General features: G+C 52.5%; 1 protein-coding gene across 4 annotated transcripts in view; it reads left to right on the forward strand.

The window, feature by feature from the left end:
* Positions 1 to 202: 202 nt before the first annotated feature.
* The window catches only part of RXRG (retinoid X receptor gamma), a 45,227-nt gene continuing 24,613 nt past the window's right edge, over positions 203 to 20,816 (forward strand). For 2 of the 4 annotated variants that reach the window (XM_038586222.1, XM_038586221.1), the window contains exons 1-2: positions 11,108 to 11,381; positions 18,060 to 18,307. In XM_038586222.1, coding sequence (XP_038442150.1) covers positions 11,210 to 11,381; positions 18,060 to 18,307 — 420 coding nt within the window. In that variant the 5' untranslated portion in view covers positions 11,108 to 11,209. Of the gene's footprint in view, positions 580 to 11,107; positions 11,382 to 18,059; positions 18,308 to 20,816 lie in introns of those variants that run through there. The other 2 variants (XM_038586223.1, XM_038586224.1) reach the window with 2 other exon arrangements.

The raw sequence follows: 20,816 nt of genomic DNA on the forward strand, positions 1-20,816 counted from the left end.
GGAGGGGAAAAAAGAATGCATTCTCCGAACCCCCCCCCCACGACTGTGGGTGCACGTCGAGGAGGAGGAGGAGGAGGAGGCCCCCGCCCCCAGCTCTGCCTCCCCGCCGCCATCGGGGGCCCGGGAGAGCAGAGCCCCGGGGCGGGGAGGGGGGCGGAGGCGCGGAGCCCGGGAGCGCACGCGGCGGCCCAGCCCCGAGTGCCGCCGAGCAGCAACAGGAGCCCGAGTGCCGCCGAGCAGCAACAGGAGCCCGTGCGCCGTGGGGCGCGGCGGCGGCGGCGCGGTGCGCGGTTACTGACAGGCACCAGCTGCCGCGCCGCCCGGACGCGCTATGTGGCCGCTCCGAGCGAGGGGCAGATTCCAGACTAATCCCGGAGGGCTGGCCCAGCCCGAGCTGCCCGGGCGGCGGGGGAGCGATGACCGCTCGCGTTAGCCCAAGTTGAAGGCCGCCCCGGCTGCGCGCTCGGGAGCCCGGGAGGCCGCGCTCCTCGGAACACTGGGGAGGGAGGAACATGAACTGAGGAGGAACCATGTACGGGAATTATTCGCACTTCATGAAGTTTCCCACGGGCTTTGGCGGTAAGTCCGGCGCGCGGGCTGCCCCGGGGGCGCAGGGGGGAGGTGGACCTGCCTGGAGGGGCCGCAGCAGGAGGGCACCGCGCCACGGGGCCCGGGACGCTGCTGAACCCGGAGGAGGGCACGCACGTTTAGATGCATCCTAGTGTGTGTCTGCGCGTGCAGGGGAGAGGGAGGGCGAGGGGCCGGGTCGGGGGCGAGGACCGTGCGCACCGGGCCGGAGGGAGCGCAGAGACAGGGCGTGCAGACACTCGGGGGCGCCTTCAAACCCACCTGCCCCAGGAGAAGATACCCAGATATCCATTGTTAGAACCCGGCGTGTTTGTGTGGGTGTGCAAAGTGGAAGAGTCAAAGGGAATTACTCTGATGAACCTATTATCCAACTTGTAATGAGAAAAAAGAAAATGTGATGGAAAAGGGTTTTGCCTCTCTATGAAGACTCCCCGGGACACTCAGTAACAAGGGCATGCTTGTTTTATTTCAAAGCAGATCCCCCCCGTAATCGGATTTTTTTTTTTTTTAAGAGAAAACAGAGCGCTTGAATTTGCCACCGCGTTTTCCTTCCTCTGTTGTCTTCCCTTTTGATTTGCTCCTAGCCTGGCGCCCCCTCCCTGCTGCAGCCCCCAAGTCCACCACCAGGGTCTCTGCCTGCATTTCCAGTCTGAGGGGTGGCTCTGGGGCAGGGGTCTGCACTCAGCTGAAGGTCCACATCCCCCCCTCCCCACATCCCCAAGCCAGGCAGGGCAGACGGGCACACTTTGCAGGGGCTGCCTGACAGGCACCCTAAGGCTCCCACGATTCAGTGGCAGAAGCAGTTCAGTCGTCCAGCTTTGAATAAATGGAACCAACAGCTGACCAACTGGCCTCTCACTTGTCAGCTGGTGGCATGTAGCTTGTGTTCCTGGGAGCCAAAGAGGAGCTTTTGCGCTGTGGATGCTGGCAGACAGGACAAAGCAGAAATTCTTGTTGGGTCTTGAGAACGGAAAAGTCCCTGCTCTCCCGACCCCCTGTGTGGACAGATCAGCGATTCATCGGAGGGCTTGGGAGTAAAGCTCGCCTACTTTGCTGGGCAAAACCCTCTGTGAGGCGTGCAGGGACATTGCAAGGTGGACATTGCAGGTGGCCCCGGCCCGGAGGCATTGGGCCCGGGGGCTTGCTCATTCATTCAGGGTAGTTTCTGTGAGCCAAGCGTGGTATTAGGTTCTGGGAAGACAGATGTGAATGAGACACGGTCTCTGCCCCTTGGACAGTGTAGGCTTATTGCACCAACGCATCGTCCTGGTTGGGGCTGTGTGCTCCCCGGGGGTGCAGGAGGAAGCTGTTGCTGGGACACAAGAAGGAGGGGGCCATGGATGGGTTCCTGGAAGAGGTGATGTTTAAGTTATTGGGGCCAGTCTCATGGCATGACCCAGTGAGAGTGGTGGCCAAGCCTGTGACCGGGACATCTGATCTCCAGTTTATAGCTGGGTCCTGGGTGTGAAAGGCCTTCTCAGCTCCCATCTTGGTCCCATTCACAACCCAGGCAGTTTTTCCTTTTCCCTCTGAATTCAGTTGCGTGAGGTCTGAGAAATGTGTTTGTCTTCAAGAGCCTCAGGAGTTCTGTGAGGTCATCGCTTCATGAATGCCATGGAGACCCTCTAAGACAGTGGGAGTGAAGAGCAGGGTTGAAAGAGCTAGAGAAAGACTGGATGAAGAAGGGTCTAGCCCCAAATTCAGCGAGGGCTGCCTTCTGGAATCCCGGAATGTTAGCCTCCTAAGGGACCTCGAGGAGCATCTTGGGCCTCTCATTTTATGAGTAGAAACTGAGTCCTCAAGGGAGGCAGGGAGCACTCCAAGGCTATGTGGGGCTGAATGGGAGACCCCTCCCAGAAAAGCCCCCGACCCAAACTTCTAATAGTACTCCTTCAATCTGATCTAGTGAAAGAGCATGAGAGAGAGAGAGAGAGAGAAGAGAGAGAGAGAACTGAGTGGTTCACGTCCTAGCTGTGTGCCCTTAGGCAAGATACTGAACCTCTCTGAGCCCCAGTGCCTTCACCTCTAAGATGGAGTTGATAATCTCATCCTCAGAGTCTTGTCTTGAGAATTAAATGTGCTAACATTGAAGAAGCAGCTACTTTAGTGGCCACATGTTTGGTACTTAATCAAAGTTAGTATTTCCATCCCCTCCATTTTGCTCAACCATTAACACGCAAATTGATTTAAAAATCAGACATTACTGGAGGGTAATGAATTAAGAATCGGGGGAAATCAAATGGGAGCCACAAAGACCCACACACTTTGCTGGTTTAGAGCCTCAGAATTGGGGGAGCCCTGGTATTTGGTGTAATTAGGGTTCGGACAAGCGGAAACACAAGAGCGCGGCTGTGGGGAGACAGTAGGTTGATGTAACGTGGGGGACCCGGAGGCAGAGGGGCCACCAGGTTGTTTGAGTGTCTCCCTCTGACGCGACTCTTCCTTGTTCCCGAGGGAGGAGAGTAATTATCTTGTTTAGGCCTGTGGATGTTTTCCATTTTGTTTGCGTGCGCCAGTGAAGAGGCTGCTGAAACACTGAGCCAGAGGACACGGCTGGGTGAGAGGGAGGTCTGTCTGTGAACTGGGTGGTGAGGGAGGACCGTCCCCCCGCCTCCCACAGGAACAGGCCAGACCCCAGGACCGGAGTGGCTGTCGGCGGCGGCCTCCGCACGGGGTGGGGGTGCCTGCCCCCCACCTCTTGATATATCAGCAAATGGAACCCCAGGGGGCTCCTGAGAATCCCCCCAGGGATGTGCAGTCACCCTTGGGAACTAACCCCTGGGGGCTGCGTCTAGGGCCGTGCTTAGCGCAGGTGAGATCACCGTCCCATCCATGACCAAGGGACGGTGAGATGGGCGAGGGGGTGGTGGCTGCCTGGGTGGCAGTGGTCTCACCGAGGTGCTCCGTCTCCCAGCTCCCGGCCCTGCCATGTGATGAACGGAGAACCCTTCTCTCCTTCTCTGCCAAGTCCTGGCTTTGCCAGCTGCTCAGTAAGAGATTTGTTTGCCAGGATGAGACAGTTGCTGCCTCTAAGAAGATGGCAAAACAAAGCCTGTAATTCCCCCCATCCAATTGTGCGGTAATCCTCAGGGTGAGAACAGAGATCAGGAGGGGGGGCGGGGGTCTCGCATGTCGGTTAATGAGCCCGCTGCCACGCTTTCTCGGGGGCCAGCTACCCCTGGGAGCACTTTGCACCCTCGGCTAGTGACGCCCCTCTGAGGACGCACCGGTGCCACGATTACCCTACTCCTTTTAGAGACGAGGAAGCTGAGGCACCGCGCAGTGAAGTAACGTGTGACGTTATGGTGACTAGAGTGGCCCCGGCCAGGATTTGAACCCAGGCAGTCCGGTCCCAGAATCCCTGCTCCACTGGGCTGCCTCTCGGGACTCCTGTGGGCCATGCACTTGCTCCAGGGCGGCAAGCCGTGGGGAGCAGCGCACCCCTTGCTGGGGTGCAAGAGCCCTAATCCCCAGTGGCTGCAGACAGGTGGCCTGGCCATTGAGGAATTAAAACACGAGAGAGCTCAGCAGCCGCTCGCTTGGGAGCAAGGGACTCTGGAGCATTAATTGGTGCTTCTCCTGGAGGCCTACTGCTCTGCAAGAGTCCTGTGCAGCTGACCCTGACATTTGTGTAGAAAGCTCTGCTTTTTTACCCAGGAATAGCTGGCGGGATGGGGGGTTGGGGGAGGGCTGAGCTCGAGGTACGAGTGCACACAAGCATGTGTGTACGGATGGGGGGCAAGAGGAGGGTGTGTGTGGATGTGGGAGCAGATCTGCGTGTGTGTGTGTGTGTGTACACGGATGTGTGCGCCAGAACATATTTTTCCCCTCCGCCAATGTGTGGGTGGCTAATTGGGACCTACCATGGACGTAAGTGGTTAGGGTTTATGTGGGAAGGAGTAACTGTTTATGAGATTTAGGAAGGAACATATTTAGTGTAAACTATTTTTCTGAAACATTTACAATCTTACCAGGAGACAGAGAGCTGGGTAGGAACTGGGGGAAGAAATTGTGCAAAGACTAAATCTAAATTCTCCACCTCTTCCTTCCCCTCATTATGTTGCTTCTGTATCTGCAGAGAACTTCGCCACCAGAGTTGGGTGGCCGGGATGCCAGCGGCTCCCAGAGGAAGTTGCGATTTTCTCTTATTTGAAAGGAGAAGACTCAGAGGCCCAGGGAATGTAAAGTTTATTTTCTGGAATGCCTGGGTTTGGGCGGTTCTTGTGGGATCGATCTAGGTCCTGGCTCAGCGATCATCACTAAGAGTGCAACTAGTAGCTAATGTGCCTGAGGCACCTACTGGGTGCCAAACCCTCTTCCACGGGCATTGCAAGAACCGTCCCATTTAATATTCTCAAGGGTCCCTGGAGGGAAGGTGCTACTCTTATTCCCATTTTACAGATGAGAATGTAGAGCCACGAGGAGGTTTAGTAACCTGCTCAAGACACCCAGCTGGTAAGGAGCAGACCCAGGATCCTAACCCAGGCAGGGGCCGGGGCTGCTGTGTGAAGCCCTGTGCTGTGCCTGCTGCTTGCAGGGGGGTAGGGGAGAGAGGGAGTGGGGTGCAGGGGGAACAGAGTCCCAGATCTGCCACAAATTGGTGAATTCTGTGTAAGAACTGCAACTAACATATTCAGTGCTTGCTCTGTGCTCTTCTACAACTTTCTTAGGGATTTTTTGGATGTACGTAATTTTTTGGATGTACGTAATTGCAAATGAATAAAATGACCAGGGGGTGGGGGTGGGGGCAGGGCACCAGGTACTCAAAGGTCCTTAGGAAACAAAACCCAAAAACTTTGCCAGATGGGTCCCACTTTATTCTAATCCGTGGAACCCAGTTTTACATTCCAGGGTGGGAATTGGCAAGCTCTTTCTCTGCAGAACCGGATAGTAAACATCTGAGTCTTTGCTGGCTATAGGGTCTCCATTGCAACCGCTCGATAATCCTGTCGTTGGGGGGAGAGGAACCGTAACTAAAGCAGCAGAAAAGGAGGCACAGGGATGCCCTGCATCTGGGTGTTTGTGGACCGCTCGGGGGTCATTCTGGAGAAGGTTTATTACCATTTCTGAGTGGTTTCCAGTTGACAGTGGTTCCTGTCGTTGGCTCTGAACAGCCGGCTTCCCTGCCACAGAGCTGAGTCTTCAGAGCTAGACAGAGGGGCCTACGGGCCATGGGGGTGACCCCCTAGTTTCAGTTGAGGACACTTGGGGAAGCAGGTGTGGCTTGCCCAGGATCTGCAGCTGCTTGTGATCTTCAGACTGGACTCTCCAGAACCCCCTGAGGGGCCAGCTGGGGAGGCAGGAGGAGGAGATGGTGCGGGGAGCCTCAGAGAGCCCTCAAATAACTCAATACTCTCCACCACGCAGGGTCAGTGTTAGCCTTCTACGGTTAGGGATTTATTTATTTTTATTTCATTTTATTTTAAGATTTTATTTATTTATTCATGAGAAACACACACACACACACAGAGAGAGGCAGAGACACAGGCAGAGGGAGAAGCAGCCTCCATGCAGGGAGCCCGACGTGGGACTAGATCCCAGAACTCCAGGATCACACCCTGGGCCCAAGGCAGATGCTCAACCACGGAGCCACCCAGGAGCACCCTGGTGTAGGGATTTAATAAAATAAAGCCTGGGCTGCTGTAAACACACGGTAAAAGATCCCTTTCCCCATTTCAGGAAATTTAGAGACTACAGTTCTAAATTCAGCTAGAATTTTGTATGTAGATGGTTCTTAGGGGAGGTGTGCCTGTTGTTAAAGCCTCAGATGGCGCACCCAGAGATGCTGACAAAGCAAAGTGAGACGTGGATTCTGTGCCTGTTACAGGAAGTTCTGTTTCAACAAATCACTCTAGGGCAGGCACTCAGGAGATCTGGCAGAAAGAGAGCTGGGACCTGGGACCTGCAACCCTTCCAGGCTTCAGGAGACCCTGGCCCTGGGCCAGTGACTTTGATGAGTCACTGAACAACCTGGAGCCCCCTGCTGCCTTTATCAGATCTTCTGATTAAGAGAGAAAGAGGAAAGACAGGAAGTCTCTGGGTTCAAAATCAAGCTCAAATTCCTGATGGGATTTCAGAATTCAACATCTGAACTTAAAAGATGGAAAAGCTTGTGATCTTTAATTCAGAAAGCATTTACAAGAAGTCAGAGGAGTGGCCGAGAAAGTGCCTAACGCCTATGTTGGGATGTTTCTTCTCGGCTGGCTTGCCTGGCTTTCCATTCTGTGACTCGGGGTCTCCTTCATCCCTCGTTTGCTGGTCACTCGTGTCACGGGGAAGCAGTCTCTTGGAGAGTTTGGGGCTCCTGGTGTCTGTGCTTTCTCATCCCAGCGACGAGGGGAGCAGAGCAAAGATTAGAGGTCATGCGCTGGGAGAGAATATTCTAGACTGTCTGGGAGTGCCAATCAGTTGTTCGGCACACATTGACTAAGTATCTGGCTTGTGCAAGGGTTGTGCAGGACCCCGAGAACGAGGACCCATCCCTTATCCTGAAGGGATGATAAACTAGTTACAAGCTCTGACGTCTGCATAACATTTGGAGATGAATTATTTCTAGAAATGTTTTTTGGGCCTGGGGATAGGTGAATGGGTCCCAGGAATTTAGGTGTTTAGAACCTGAGAACAAATGATCCTATGTGCATCACCTAATGATAACACCGCACTAGGGATGTTGTTCACTGCATTTTAAGATGATCTGCAGTCTTCAGAAGACTGTCCATATTTAGGGGCACCTGGGAGGCTCAGCGGATGAGCATCTGCCTTCGGCTCAGGGCGCGACCCCGGGGTCCTGGGATCGAGGCATCGGGTTCCCTGCAGGGAGCCTGCTTCTCCCTCTGCCTGTGTCTTTGCCTCTCTCATGAATAAATAAAATAAAATCTTAAAAAAAAAAGAAGAAGGCTGTCCATATTTAGAGGTCAGAGAGAGCATATCTGAACAAGAAGTCCAGAGAGACGGGAAAAGGGATTGAGATCACGGGTTCAAGAGCTGGATGTGGACAGGATTGATGTTCAAGGACTTTAGGGACAAGAGGTGAGGTGGGGGCACCCTTAGCTAATGCCTGAGACACTTGTTGGCATTGCCTTGGTGGATCCACGGGTACATGGTGTGCCCAGTATATGAACGTGGCTTGAAGGGGCAGACGGTGTCCCTTATGAGTGTCACCCCTGCCTCAGGATCGTGGAGTACCTCTTAGGCCACAGACACAGCACAATATCCGCCCATACCGTCAAGGCGGATAATGTGGTCCTGGGTGGGAAAGGTGGGACGCAAGCAAAATGCCATTAATTATATGCAGGAAGGTTAAGAAAAAATAGTGCTAGGCTCGACTCAGATTCTAGGTCTGTAACAATTCACAAGGGGCGCTTAGAAAGGTCACTTTATCATTCTGAACCTGTTTTTTCTAAATCTCCCTAATGGGGATCATTTCTGCCCTGGCGATTACTGTGAGTCAGTTTGATGCTTACGTGAAACAGGCACCGGCCCCCCAGGAGGGACCCCTCTCTCCAGAGCGCCTAGTCTGGGGTCTGGGACATAGTAGGCACTCAACGGATATATATATATATTTTTTTTTTTTTTGACTGGCTGAACCAATAGCTGACATGGGAATAAATAGCATTATAGTTGGGAAGCGTTTTGTGTGAGTGAGACGGTTCGTGGAATGTGGAATGTCCTGGAGCCTGGGAGCCAGAAGACCCAGTGTCTCTGTCCTGACCATGTGTGGCCTTGAGCAAGTCGTGCAACCTCTGTGGGATTGTTTTCTCTTCTCTAAAATAAGGTAGTTCTTCAAATCCTAGAAGTCTGGTTTCTAACCCCAAGCAATGTGGCCTTAATAATTTATGACCTATCTCATTTGGAAAGGTTTGATTAAATCGGTCCTGCTATGAACTAGTTTGTATTTGCTCATTCACCAAAAAAACAAAACAAAACAAAACAAAACAACCAAAAAAAAAAAAAAAGGTTTGTGGAGCAAATAGCATCTTAGAAGTGTTGCCCTATTTAAGTTACATCTGTTTTGAAGCAATTTAAAAAGCCTGGTAGGAGCATCATTAGCATATTAACGGGGAGTTAATTACAAAAGAGTCTTTTAAAGCAGATTTTATAAAATCTCCACTTAATAACCATTAGCTTGTGGTACTCGAAACACAAACTCTTCACGTGTGTTACTTAGGAGTAATAAAATTGTAATTTAAAAGTAATCTGCCAACTTGTCACGGATTTAGACTGATTTTTTTCCTCTCAATTGATCGAAATGAGTAAGGTTTTGCTATAATTATATATAATGCTGGTAATAATGAGGCTGATTATCAATCTTTGCCTGCTTTTCACTACCTCCATCACTGCAGATTTTAGGGGAGGGGGGTGTGGGAGGGGCTGGGTGTGGGGAGGGGGGAGAGAGGGGAGGAGAGAGGGATGCCCCTGTGCTCTCCCCCCTCAGCCTAGCAGGCCTAGCACCCCAAGAGGCAGCCCCATACCTCCTGCGGAGCAGCCTCTGAGCCCTCCCCTCCTTCAGGGCAGGAAGCAGGAGAGCTGCCCTGGGCGCCCCTGAAAGGATGGCCAGCTGCAGGCAACCTGTGGGCTGCTCATCTACAGGTTCCCACATGTTGCTGAGGGGCCCCGGGTGCTGAGCCCCTTCTCCCACACACTCCCCTTGCATATCACGTTCCTTTGGTTTTCCCCATCTAGAAAGCCAGAAAGTGCTTTGGTAGCAGAGGACTCTTCTTATCAAAAAAAAAATGTGGCTTCCACCTCTGCTCCTCATTCCCCCCCGCACTGAGTTCAGCGTCTCCCCACTTGAGGTTGGCACCTGTTAACATGCAGAGTGCTGTGCCCGTCCTTCCTGTCCCATGTCAGGGTGGCCGTGAAGCCCTGAGGTTTAAGTGTAGGTGCTTTTTTGTTTGTTTGTTTGTTTAAGATTTTATTTATTTATTCATGAGACACATAGGCAGAGGGAGAAGCAGGCGCCCCATGGGGAGCCCGATGCGGGACTCGATCCCAGGACCCTGGGATCACGCCTGGAGCCAAAGGCAGATGCTCAATCGCTGAGCCACCCAGGTGTCCCGAGTGTAGGTGCTTTTGAACATGCAGGTCGTGACCCACGTGTAAGAAATGTGGACTAGCACCGGGCGTCCGAGTGCCCCTTCTACCGAAGGAGGTAGAGGAAGAGGTCGGGCTGAGCTGGGACCCCGACAATGGGCGCCCTGGCCAGCCTGGAACTGTGAGGGGCCAGAGTCAGGATGGGTTGCGTCCTCAGCAGACAGCGCCGGGGGTGGGAGAATCTGGCTGGCTCAGAGCCTAGAGCCTGCGACTCTGATCTTGGGGTTGTGAGTTCGAGCACCATGCTGGCGTAGAGATTCTTAAAAAAAAAAAAAAAAAAAACTTTAAAAAACAAAAAGAAAGGAAGTGCGAAGGTCAAGATCCAGAGGGAGGTCTCATGTTGGGTTGGGTCGGGGGAGGCAGGGAGCTGTCCTGTGCTGCTGGGAGGAGTCGCAGAGCGGAGTCCTTCCCGTGGTGGGGCTGGGGCAAAACCCACATCGGCTGCCTTGGTTGCTCCATTCAGAGGCCGCTGGTCCCATTCACGAGTGGTGTTCCCTTGGGCAGTGTCTCCAACATCCCTGGCCCCCAGTCCCTGCATCTGCACAGTGGAGAGCAGCATGCCGGCCTTAATGGGGCTTGTGGGTGCAGGACGTGTCAATATATGTCAAGTGCTGAGAACCGGAGCTGGTCTTCACTCGGCAGTCGCTCAGCCAATGTTGAGCTGTTGTTGTTAGTCATGGGAGGAGGCGACGATTGAAGCATCAGTTAAAGTGCCTTCCTGTGGCGGGCCTCAGCCTGCCTGTGTGTTTGGAGCCAAGCTGGGAAAGGATGTGGGAGTAGGGGTCCCTTAGACTGGGAATGACCAGCCAGGGGTGCTCATCGGTTCAGCATCCGACTCTTGATTTTGGCTCAGTTCATGATCTCAGGGTCCTGGGATCCAGCTCCGAGCTCAGTAGGGAATCTGCTGGAGAGTCTCTTCCTCGGCCTCTATACCTCCCCCCCATGCACTCTCTCTGTAAATAATAAAAAAAAAATATTTTTTTAAAGGAAGAACAAGCCAGGTGTCGGACTACTCTCTGATGCTGGGGCTCATGCACCAGGTCCCTCCAGTGGAGACAAGCAGACAGGCTTGGATGTGCGATGGTGTCTCCGGGGGAGAGAGTTGAATGGGATGGAGCCCTGTGGTGCTCCCTAGACCTCACAAGAGTCCTGCCTCTCTGGAATAGCATGTCTCTACTTCTGTCCCCTTCCCTGTGGGTGGGTACGACCCAGTATCAAGATTCATGACAAGTTTCCACTCCGTGCAGGAGAGGCTTGTTAGGCCAGCGAACTACCCTGGCACAGCAGAAAGGGGTGGAAACACCGAGCCATTTGCTCCCTTGTCTGGCCAGTCAGAAAGACTCATGCTTGACATTTTCCTTTCATTGGCTGAGGATGAGGTTGCTAGGCAACCTCCTCACTTTGGTAAGAATTCTGTAGTTCTGAGTACCCGGGCTTCTCTTTCTCAACAAGTACCCCCTCAACATGCACATGCAATTTGTTACTCAGAGATTTTCACTTTGGTAAACAGCAGGGCTGTAGACTTCTTATGCAAGTAATTTCTATTGATCAACTCCCTATCGTCATACACGTTAATCAACAAAAAATTATCCCATCTCTGATCCTGTCTTGTCGTCAGGTACTTTTTGAGCATCTGCCAAGTTCCAGGCTCAGTGCTGGGTACCATGATGGTGACCGTTCACGGCAAGTGGAAATTAAAAGTATGTGACAACCAGGAAGACAGCAGATAGCCGGGGGGGGGGGGGTCGGGGGGGGGTCACGTGGAGGGACCTCTTTGTGCCAGGCTGGGCTATGGGGAGACCTGGGCGATCCTAGGAGGGTGGAGTAGCTGGGATGACGGAGGGGCACTCCGGGCTCAGAGCAGTGGCTGTACTAGCCGATTCAGACAACTCAATATTATAAACAACTGGTATGTCCGTACCAGTGTGTGGCGACGACTTTCCTCGATAGAGCATTTACCACAGGCCTGGCTTGGTCTAAGCCCTCGACGTACACGATCTTCTCCAATGGCATTCAGGCCACACACAGTGCCTTGCTCACAACAATTACAGAACAGTAAATTATTGCACCTGCCACCATGGGGCCTGTGCTTTCAGGTGCTCTCAGCAGGCCACTGAGGTAGGCACGTGTGTCCCCACTTTGGGTGGGGAACTGCAGTTCGAGGGTCACATTCCTTGCTCAAGTCTACGTGACTGGAAGGAGGTGGAGCCTCGAATCCAACCTAGGATTTTGTGGCTTCAGTCTTGTGTTTGGCTGGGCCGCCGCAGTGCCTTGATGCACACATAGACGTGAGGAATCATGCTGGTGTGGGCGCCCTGCAGATTCCCAGACAGCTTGACTGCTGGTGACACTCAGCGTCCCAAACAGAACGAAGGTCTAACAAGGTCCAGCTGCCAAGGACCAGGGGCCCCTCGGAAAGGGGTCCAGACTCACACCCATGCCAGATTGCTGTGACTGGCGCTGCTTCTTTGAGACCTCAGTGGGCCGCATCCTCATCCATGTTCATGGAGTGGTAGTGGGAGGGGTCTCGGAGACCCCTGAGCAGAATGAGGCCCGGAAATATGAAAGACTTTTCTTAAGTATGTTGCCAGGAGAGAAGAAAAGAGAGCCCACTAGCCATTTCCCATTAGATGAGTTACTTTTTATTTAAACAAATCACTGCCTGAATAAAGAGAATCGACTCTGCGGAGTGGAGGGTTTGTGCATCTCCCAGGCATCTGGCAGCGGGCACAGTCCGGCTATGGCTAAAGAGGATTAAGAGGATGTAGGGTCAGGGATGGAGCAAGGCTGCTGAGGTGCAGAGACCAGGGAGGATGGGGCTGTAGGAACAAGAGGGAAGCACTGGAGGATACCTTGACCTTGGATCTAGACTAGAAACCGGGTTTCTGGAAAAAAACGTGTGTACCTTTTGGTCCTGGCTATGGCTCCAACATGGCTTTGAGAAAAAGAGGAAAGAGGGGGGAATCCCTGGGTGGCTCAGTGGTTTAGCACCTGCCTTCAGCCCAGGGCGTGATCCTGGAGACCTGGGTTTGAGTCCCACATTGGGCTCCCTGCATGGAGCCTGCTTCTCCCTCTGCCTATGTCTCTGCCTCTCTCTCTGTGTCTCTCATGAATAAATAAATAAAATCTTTTTAAAAAATAATTAATTAATTAATTAAAAAAGAGAGAGAGGGAAGGTGATGAAAGGGCCATCTGTGGGTCTGACGCTCTGTGGTCTCTTTGGAGGACAGGTTCACTTCCCATTGGGAAACACTTCCATCATTAGAGGCACTGATTCCCACCTTTTCTAAAAGCAAAGCTTTCATGTCTGAGAACCAGTGGGTCATGGGAGAGACACAGAACCAACATGCAATTGTGTCAGCTGTATCAGTCTTTCTGAATTTTATTTTATTCTCTGAAGTGTGGTTATAAAGTAGCCCACCTCTTCTGCATCACTGACTCAGCAGAAGCAAACCGCATGGTAGGGCCATTGCAAAGCAAGCTTTAAGTCTGTTTCATCCTGTCTCAGCCATGCTATGCTCCTCACTGAGCAGCCGAGGCCTATTTTGACTGTCCTCATTATTATTATCAATAAAAACAGTGCACTTTTAATTTCAGTCACCCTCACATCATCTTCTTTTATTCTTGGGACAACTTGTGAGTTCCCCAAAGTCCGTGTTTCTATGTTTTTGTGCAGGTCAGTGTTCCTCTTATACATCATCCCTTTACATGTCCCTATTCCCAAGTGTCCTACATATTGAGGTCCTTGTACTTACTTTGTCCTAGGTCAATTTATTTTTTTTTCAAACATTTGTTTATTTATTTTTGGGATTTTATTTATGTATTTGAGAGAGAGCACAAGCAGGGTGAGCAGCAGAGGGAGAGGGAGAAGCAGGCTCCCCACTGAGCAGGGAATCCAATGCGAGGCTTGATTCCAGGATCCCGGGATCATGAGCTGAGCCGAAGGCAGATGCTTAAATGACTGAACCACCCAAGTGCCCGTTTATTTATTTTGGAGAGAGAGAGAGAGAGAGCAGGAGGAGAGACCGAGGGAGAGAGAGAGAGAATCTCAAGCAGACTCCCCTGAGTGGGGAGCCCGATGCAGGGCTGGATCTTACAATCCTGAGATCATGACCTGAGCCGAAATCAAGAGTCAGATGCTCAACTGACTGAGCCACCCAGGTGCCCTTACTCTCATTTTGAAAACTTAAATAGCTATTTTTAGAAAGGTAATCTCAACGCAAAAATAGAAGCCCAGTCACTTGCTATAAATAGAAGGAAACAGTAAAAATAATTATAGAACTATTAAAAAAAAGAACTATTAATATGTTTTTCAAGAGTTTGTCACTTCACATATGGCCTAAAATGTCCCTTACCACCGTGTCGCAGGTTCCACACCCCAGGAACTCTTGGGTTGATGAATGTGTGATGCAGAGTCTGGTCCCTGTGTGTCCCCCCAGCTCCGGGCCTGCTGTTGGGGTACAGACGGGCAGGGCGCAGGCTCTCTGCGATCCACGTGAAGGAGGATAGCAGGGTCCTTTGGTCTGTGTCTGGAAAGCTGGAGCGGAAGGGAACATCGATTCCCTTCGGGTGGCCGGGCTGTGGGGGCGGGGTGGCCAGTGTCTCGGCGGAGAGCACGGCTCCCCGCTCACCTGTCACACGTTATCTTAGGAACAGGCTCAAGATATACATTGGCCTCTTTAAATGTCACAGCCTTCCAGGGCCTCAGAAGAGTCTAAAATTGTCCTTTCCCATCAGTGGCCATCTGGGAGGATTTTTGGTGTTTCTGGCTCCGGTTCTTGGAAGCTGCCCTTTCTCCTTCAGATAAACTTTCAGCTTGAGATCCCTCCATAATTGAGTCATCGTGTACGCTGTGATGTGATGGCTCTCCAAATCATCCTTGCTGTCCTTGACAGCACACGCAGGGGAGAGCGTGGGCTTCAGATTGACAGTTGGAATCTAAGCTCTGTCACTTAAACAGCCAGGCAAGCGCCAGGTACCACGCTGGGGGCGGGGAAGCAAGAACGGACACCTTCCTCCCTTCTCCCAGGTCAATGGAAAAGATGGGGAAATCAATCAATATGGTGACACAGTATAATAAGTGCGAAGATATGAGCAGGCCCAGACTGTTGTTAGAAAACGGAAAAGGACATCAACATCAGGGAAGGCTTCCTGGAGGAGGTGACACTTGTGTTAGACCTGGGAGGATGAGTTAGAACTTGCTAGAAATGGAAGGGAGGGCAAATCATCTTGAACAGGGAGCAGCATGGGGGTGAGGCTGAGCATGAGTTTCCTCATCTTTTTAAAAGGCTAAAATGATCCTCACAGGCTTAACTGTCAGGATGAAGTGAGTTAGTGTATGGAATTTGCCTAATGCTACTCAGGACACGTGGTAAGTGGCTGACCCGTTCATGCGAACCCCTTTGGCACTTCTCTGCGGACCCACAGAACGTGGTTCATCCTCAGTCGTGCTACTTAGAACAGGTGATTAGGGATTTATCCGTTTATAAGACAATTGTCCCTGATAGATGGAAACTCCTGGGTAGGATGATGGAGGGTCAGAGCTTCCTTGACTGTGGCAGTGACAGTTCTCTCCACGGGGAATCCTTAACCACGTTAGCAGCAACTCAAGAGAAACTCTAGGTTGACATTTTCCCAGTGGAATATTTATGTTTAAAAGTAGCTGCACAGAGAGGAGCACCTGGGTGGCTCAGTGCATTAAGTGTCTGACTCTTGATTTTGGTTCAGGCCATGATCTCAGGTTCGTGAGATTGAGCCCAGCAAAGGGCTCTGCACTCAGAGGACTCAGCTTGAGATTCTCTCTCTCCCTTTGCCCCTCCCCTCCCCTCACCGAGAGAGAGAGAGAGAGAGAGAGAGAGAGAGAGAGAGGGAGAAACAGTAAGCAATAGAGAGATAATGAGAGAGGGAGGATGAGCAGGGGGAGAAGCAGAGGCAGAGGGAGAAGCAGACTCCCCACTGAGCGGAGCAGGGAGCCAGATGCAGGGCTCAGTCCCAGGACCTCCGGATCATGACCTGAGTTGAAGGCAGAAGCTTAACGGACTGAGCCACACGGAAGCCCCATAAATAAATCTTAAAAAAAAAAAAAAAGGAGTAGTTGCATAGAGAAAACACCCCCCACACACACAAAAAGCCAAAAACGCACCTCCACGTTCATTGTAGCATTATTTGCAATAGCCGAGCTGTGCAAGCAACCTAACTGTCCATCGTTGAATGGATAACGGATATATATGAGATGGGACACTATTTTGCCATAAGAAAGAATGAGGTCTTTTCATTTGTGACCACACGGATGGACCTTAGGGGGCTGTGCTAAGTGAACTAAGACAGGGAAAGACAAATACTGTGTGATCTCACTTCTGTGAAGTCTGATAATAATATTGGTGATAATAATAATCATACCTCGAGCTCATAGATCCAGAGAACAGATTGGTGGTTGCCAGAGGCAGGGATGGGGGTGGGAGAAATGGGGAAAGGGAATCAAAAGGTACAAACTTCGAGTCATAAGTACATCCCTGGGACGTAATGACAGCGTGGTGACTGTAGTCGATAACACGGTCTTGTACGTTTGAAAGTTGCTGAGAGTAGATCTTGAAAGTTGTCATCACAAGGAAAGAAATTTCTCACTGTGTGTGCTGATGTGTGTTAACGAGTCTTATCTGTGGTGATCATTTTTGCCACATATACAAATATCAAATCATTATGTGGTACACCTAAAATACGGTGTTGTGTGTCTACTATTACCTATGTCTCAATAATTAAACAAGAATACCCCCCCCCATTTGCTTCAACTTGGATGGAACTGGAGAGGGTATGATGCTGAGTGAAATAAGTCAATCAGAGAAGGACAAACATTATATGGTCTCATTCATTTGGGAAATATAAATAATAGTGAAAGGGAATAGAGGGGAAGGGAGAAGAAATGGGTAGGAAATATCAGAAAGGGAGACAGAACATGAGAGATTCCTAACTCTGGGAAACGAACTAGGAGTGGTGGAAGGGGAGGAGGGCGGGGGGTGGGGGTGACTGGGTGACAGGCACTGAGGGGGGCACTTGACGGGATGAGCACTGGGGTTATTCTGTATGTTGGCAAATTGAACACCAATAAAAAATAAATTTATTATTAAAAAAAAAACAAGAATAGCTCCACAGTTCTACTTCCGAGGCACTGTGCTCCTCCCCAGCATTCAAAGGGAGCACGTCCCTCCCCCGATTCTGCTCCCAACACCACCCTTAATGACCCCTGTTGTCTCCCGAGAGTTAGGACAGCACCGTGCATGTAGCAGGTACTCCCCGAATGAACAGGGAACCACGCAGGGGAGCAGCACTGCCCTGTTGAGCTTCCAGTCTCTGCTTTGCTGCTACACATGCTGAGGTTCATAGCTTCTCCCTTCTGGAGAGAATGTTCATGCCGGGCCCCTGCAAGGATGGTGGGGCGCCCTCCTTCTCTGTCATCTTGAGCTGCGGCTGACCATAAGGGACCTTGGAGTTAACTTACGTGGGAGAAATGGTACCAGACGACCATGTGCCCAGGGCCTGTTCCTTGGACACCTGCGACCACGGCTCCCTGTGTCTGGAGGCGGGAACAGTCTGGACAGGCCTGTCTGCACCGGCCTTCCTGGGCCTCTGCGGCCCTTAAGCTGTGGCCAGGCCTCCTGAGTCTTCTTCCCTGAGTGCTGATAAAGCCCCATGGTGTGAAGACAGGCAGGGAAGGAACGTGAATGGGCCCAGAGCTGCAAAAGATCCGGGCAGTCAAGGGTATGACAACAGCCTCTGCCTGCACCTGCACCCCACCCCACCCGCCTGCCTTACCATGCTGGAACGTGACCCCTGACGGCAGGAACTGTGTCCTTTTGGGCTCCAGGATCCCTGGCACCTGGAATCGTACCTGCATCTTAGTAAATGTTCATTGCATGTGAGTGAAGGAATTTCTCCCGACTTTCAGGCTCAGCCCTGCCCCAACTCTCCGAGCAGTATGGATGTGAAACCCGGAATTCTGGAGCAGCCCTGCACCTGCTCCCTCCACTTGCACATGCGAGTTTGGACTTGAGTCCCCTTCGCTGTCTGGCTGGGCCAGGCCACGTCGCCGATGCCCTGGGGCTCATGGGCTGTGCCCCCTGCGGCCCCGGCTGTCCATGTGACCCAGGCCAAGGTAGATTCTAAGGCGGGCAGCCGAGAACCTAAACACCATGGACGCCTGTGGCCCTAAGAGGCTCTCTCTCTGTCTGTCCCTCACTTGCCTTTATCCTGCCAGCTCAGCGTGGGGTGTGAGCACCTTGGGTTCACAGGTACGGGGTGTGGCAGAAGGAAGGGAGGCCTCCATCCTCACAGGGGCCATCCTGGGGCCCAGGCTCCCCTCACCTATGCTCTTCTCCTTACAGGCTCCCCCGGCCACTCCGGCTCCACGTCCATGAGCCCGTCGGCAGCCTTGTCCACTGGGAAGCCCATGGACAGCCACCCCAGCTACACGGACACACCAGTGAGTGCCCCGCGGACTCTGAGTGCAGTGGGGCCCCCCCTCAATGCCCTGGGCTCTCCATATCGAGTCATCACGTCTGCCATGGGCCCGCCCTCGGGAGCCCTGGCAGCACCTCCAGGAATCAACCTGGTCGCCCCGCCCAGCTCCCAGGTAGGTGTCCTTGCTCTCGCTGGACTTCCCTCTGCCCCGCCCACCTCCCAGGTAGGTGCCCTTGCTCTCAGGGACTTCCCTCTGCTCCACCCAACTCCCCAGGTAAGTGCCCTTGCTCTCGCGGGACTTCCCGGCATCCCTACACAGTGTCTCCCAGGCTGCTCCTGGAGCCAAGCCCGCGCTTGGCAGGTGTTTAACGTGTACTTGCCAAATTCACCGAGTGTGTCCCCAGGCCGAGCAGCCCAGAGCACCGACAACACCCCAGGGCCAGAAGCCTACGGCCCAGAGGCCGCCCCTGTGTTTTAATGGTTCAGCCCTGGCAGTGAGCTCGCTGATTCTGAGGGCTGTTTGTCATCCTGGGGACAGGCCCCCTCTGTTCTTTGCAATTCAACAATGAGTGTTTATGGAGTCCATGAAGTGCCTGGTGCTCTACTCCAGGCTCAGAGGATCCGGAAATGATGGGAACGGTGGGCTTTGCCCTCCAGGAACTTATAGCTGAGAGAGGGGAAATAGGCAGGTGTGGCACATGGATGAATCTAGAACATGGCAGTCTGTGTTACCTGTAGGTGGTCTCCAAGAGAAAGACTGGAAACTCCGGAAGGAAACCTTACCTAACCCCTACTGCTTCTGCTCCGACAGAGGGCAGGTGGTGTGTGCACGGGGGACCTTGCACTGCTGCTCCGAGGACCCTGTACAGTGGCCAGTTGCCTTTTACTTCCTCCCGGCAATGTCGCAGTGAGATCATCAACTTTCCTTTCTTGTGCTGGTCAGCTGTTGCTGTAATGATGCTGTGGAACCGTCCTTAAATTGTCATGGTCTGCACAAAAACACGTTTTTTCCCCCCTCGCTCACAAATTTACGTCAGCTAGGATGGCTCTACTTCAGCAGGTGGTGGGGGAGCTGGATGAGGCTGCAGGCTGGGGGGCCGGTCTGCTCCTCGTGTCCCAGACTGAAGGAGCAACAGCTAGTCGGGACACGCTTTTCTCATGGTGTGTCACAGGAGTGCAAAATCAAAGCCACATCAGTAGGGTACAGTGAAGTCTCTGTTCACATCATGCCCACTAAGAAAATGGTATGGCTGACCCCAGCATTGGCGGGGCAGGGAACTAGGCCGGGCCTGTTTTAGCGGGAGATTCCACAGAGTTAGGAACAATAATCCCATCTACTGTGTTCTCCTCCCTCACATATGGGAATCTCAGTTTTGGGCCGGCACCATCCCGCCCCAACCACCAGCACACCCAGAGGCAGAATTAGTAGGTCCTGTAGCCTCCTTGGAATTTATAGTTTGGGAGAAGAGGCAAGAATCCCTTTGTGCCAGGGTTTCTTTCTACAACAGGGAGAACTTCAGAGACCATCCCTAGACTGTCCCTTTCAAGAGCTTCATGCACACAGGGTTTGAAAGCAAAGTCACCTGCAGTTACAGAACTTTAGAGCCAGCAAGGGCTTCAGAGATCTACCGATCCAGGGATTTGAGAATCTGGAAAAGACCTTGGGGGTCATCGAGTGTGGGATTGCAGGAACCGGAGCAGGCAGGCAGCAGAGGTGGGCGAGTGAGGCGCACATAAATCGGCAGGGCTGGTGGGGCCCTGCAGGGAGCTGTCTGTCCCCTTCCCTTGAAGCCATTCGGATGGGAAGCTTTGAAAGCATTGCATAGGCCCAGCAAATGGGTCACCTTTGGCTGGCCCTTTTAACCCCAATTTGTAATCTGATGGTTTCACCTGTAGGACCTTCTTTAGGGTGCACATTTCTCCCCCACCCCATATTTTGGTCCTTGTGGAGCCGGTAAAAGCCTAGCTGAGAACCACTAAATCTGTCTACGTCATCCTCTTCCCACAAATGAAGTAGCAGGGGCTCAGTGAGCTCAAGTGACATGTCCAGCTGCACACAGTCAGTGGACAGCAGAGCTGGGGTTCACACCCAAGTGTCCTGCCCCCCCCCCATGCTGTGTTCATGATGCTGCATTCACTTGCTGCTGTGGCGTGTGTTGACTCAATCGGTGGCCCCAGGATCCTCCACTGGCTGCCAAGGATTAGAGAAGGTGACTCATCAGTGCTCCTGAAGAGTCTCGGGGGGGGGGGGGGCAGCATGGCACTTCCTGCAGGTAAATTTTGTGGCAGTGGCACATGGGCTATGGTAGGTATGAGGGCCAAGCCAAAGGGAACAGGAAAAAGGGACCTCTCAACTTCCCAGACGTGTGTTTCTTGAGAGTGTGTGACCACCCAGAGGAGTGGGGACCAGGTGGCCCTGGGGATGGACACGTATTTATGCCACTGTCACCTACTGTCATTGTCAGAGCCGGTGACACATACGCTTCAGAATGTGAGGCCCCGAAGAGGTTTGTTGATCCATGTTCTTCATGGGAATGGACCCCCAGAAAGGCAGGTCGGAGCCAACAGGCCAGAGACAGAAGGAAACGTGGACTTTCTGGGCTGAAAGTAGACTCCTGCGCGGGTGCTCACGTTCACTCATCTAATTATTTAAGAAGGCCCTACTATGCATCTGGCGGTAC

This window comes from Canis lupus, chromosome 38 (assembly GCF_011100685.1).
Source record: "Canis lupus familiaris isolate Mischka breed German Shepherd chromosome 38, alternate assembly UU_Cfam_GSD_1.0, whole genome shotgun sequence".
In the NCBI taxonomy this organism is placed as follows: domain Eukaryota; kingdom Metazoa; phylum Chordata; class Mammalia; order Carnivora; family Canidae; genus Canis; species Canis lupus.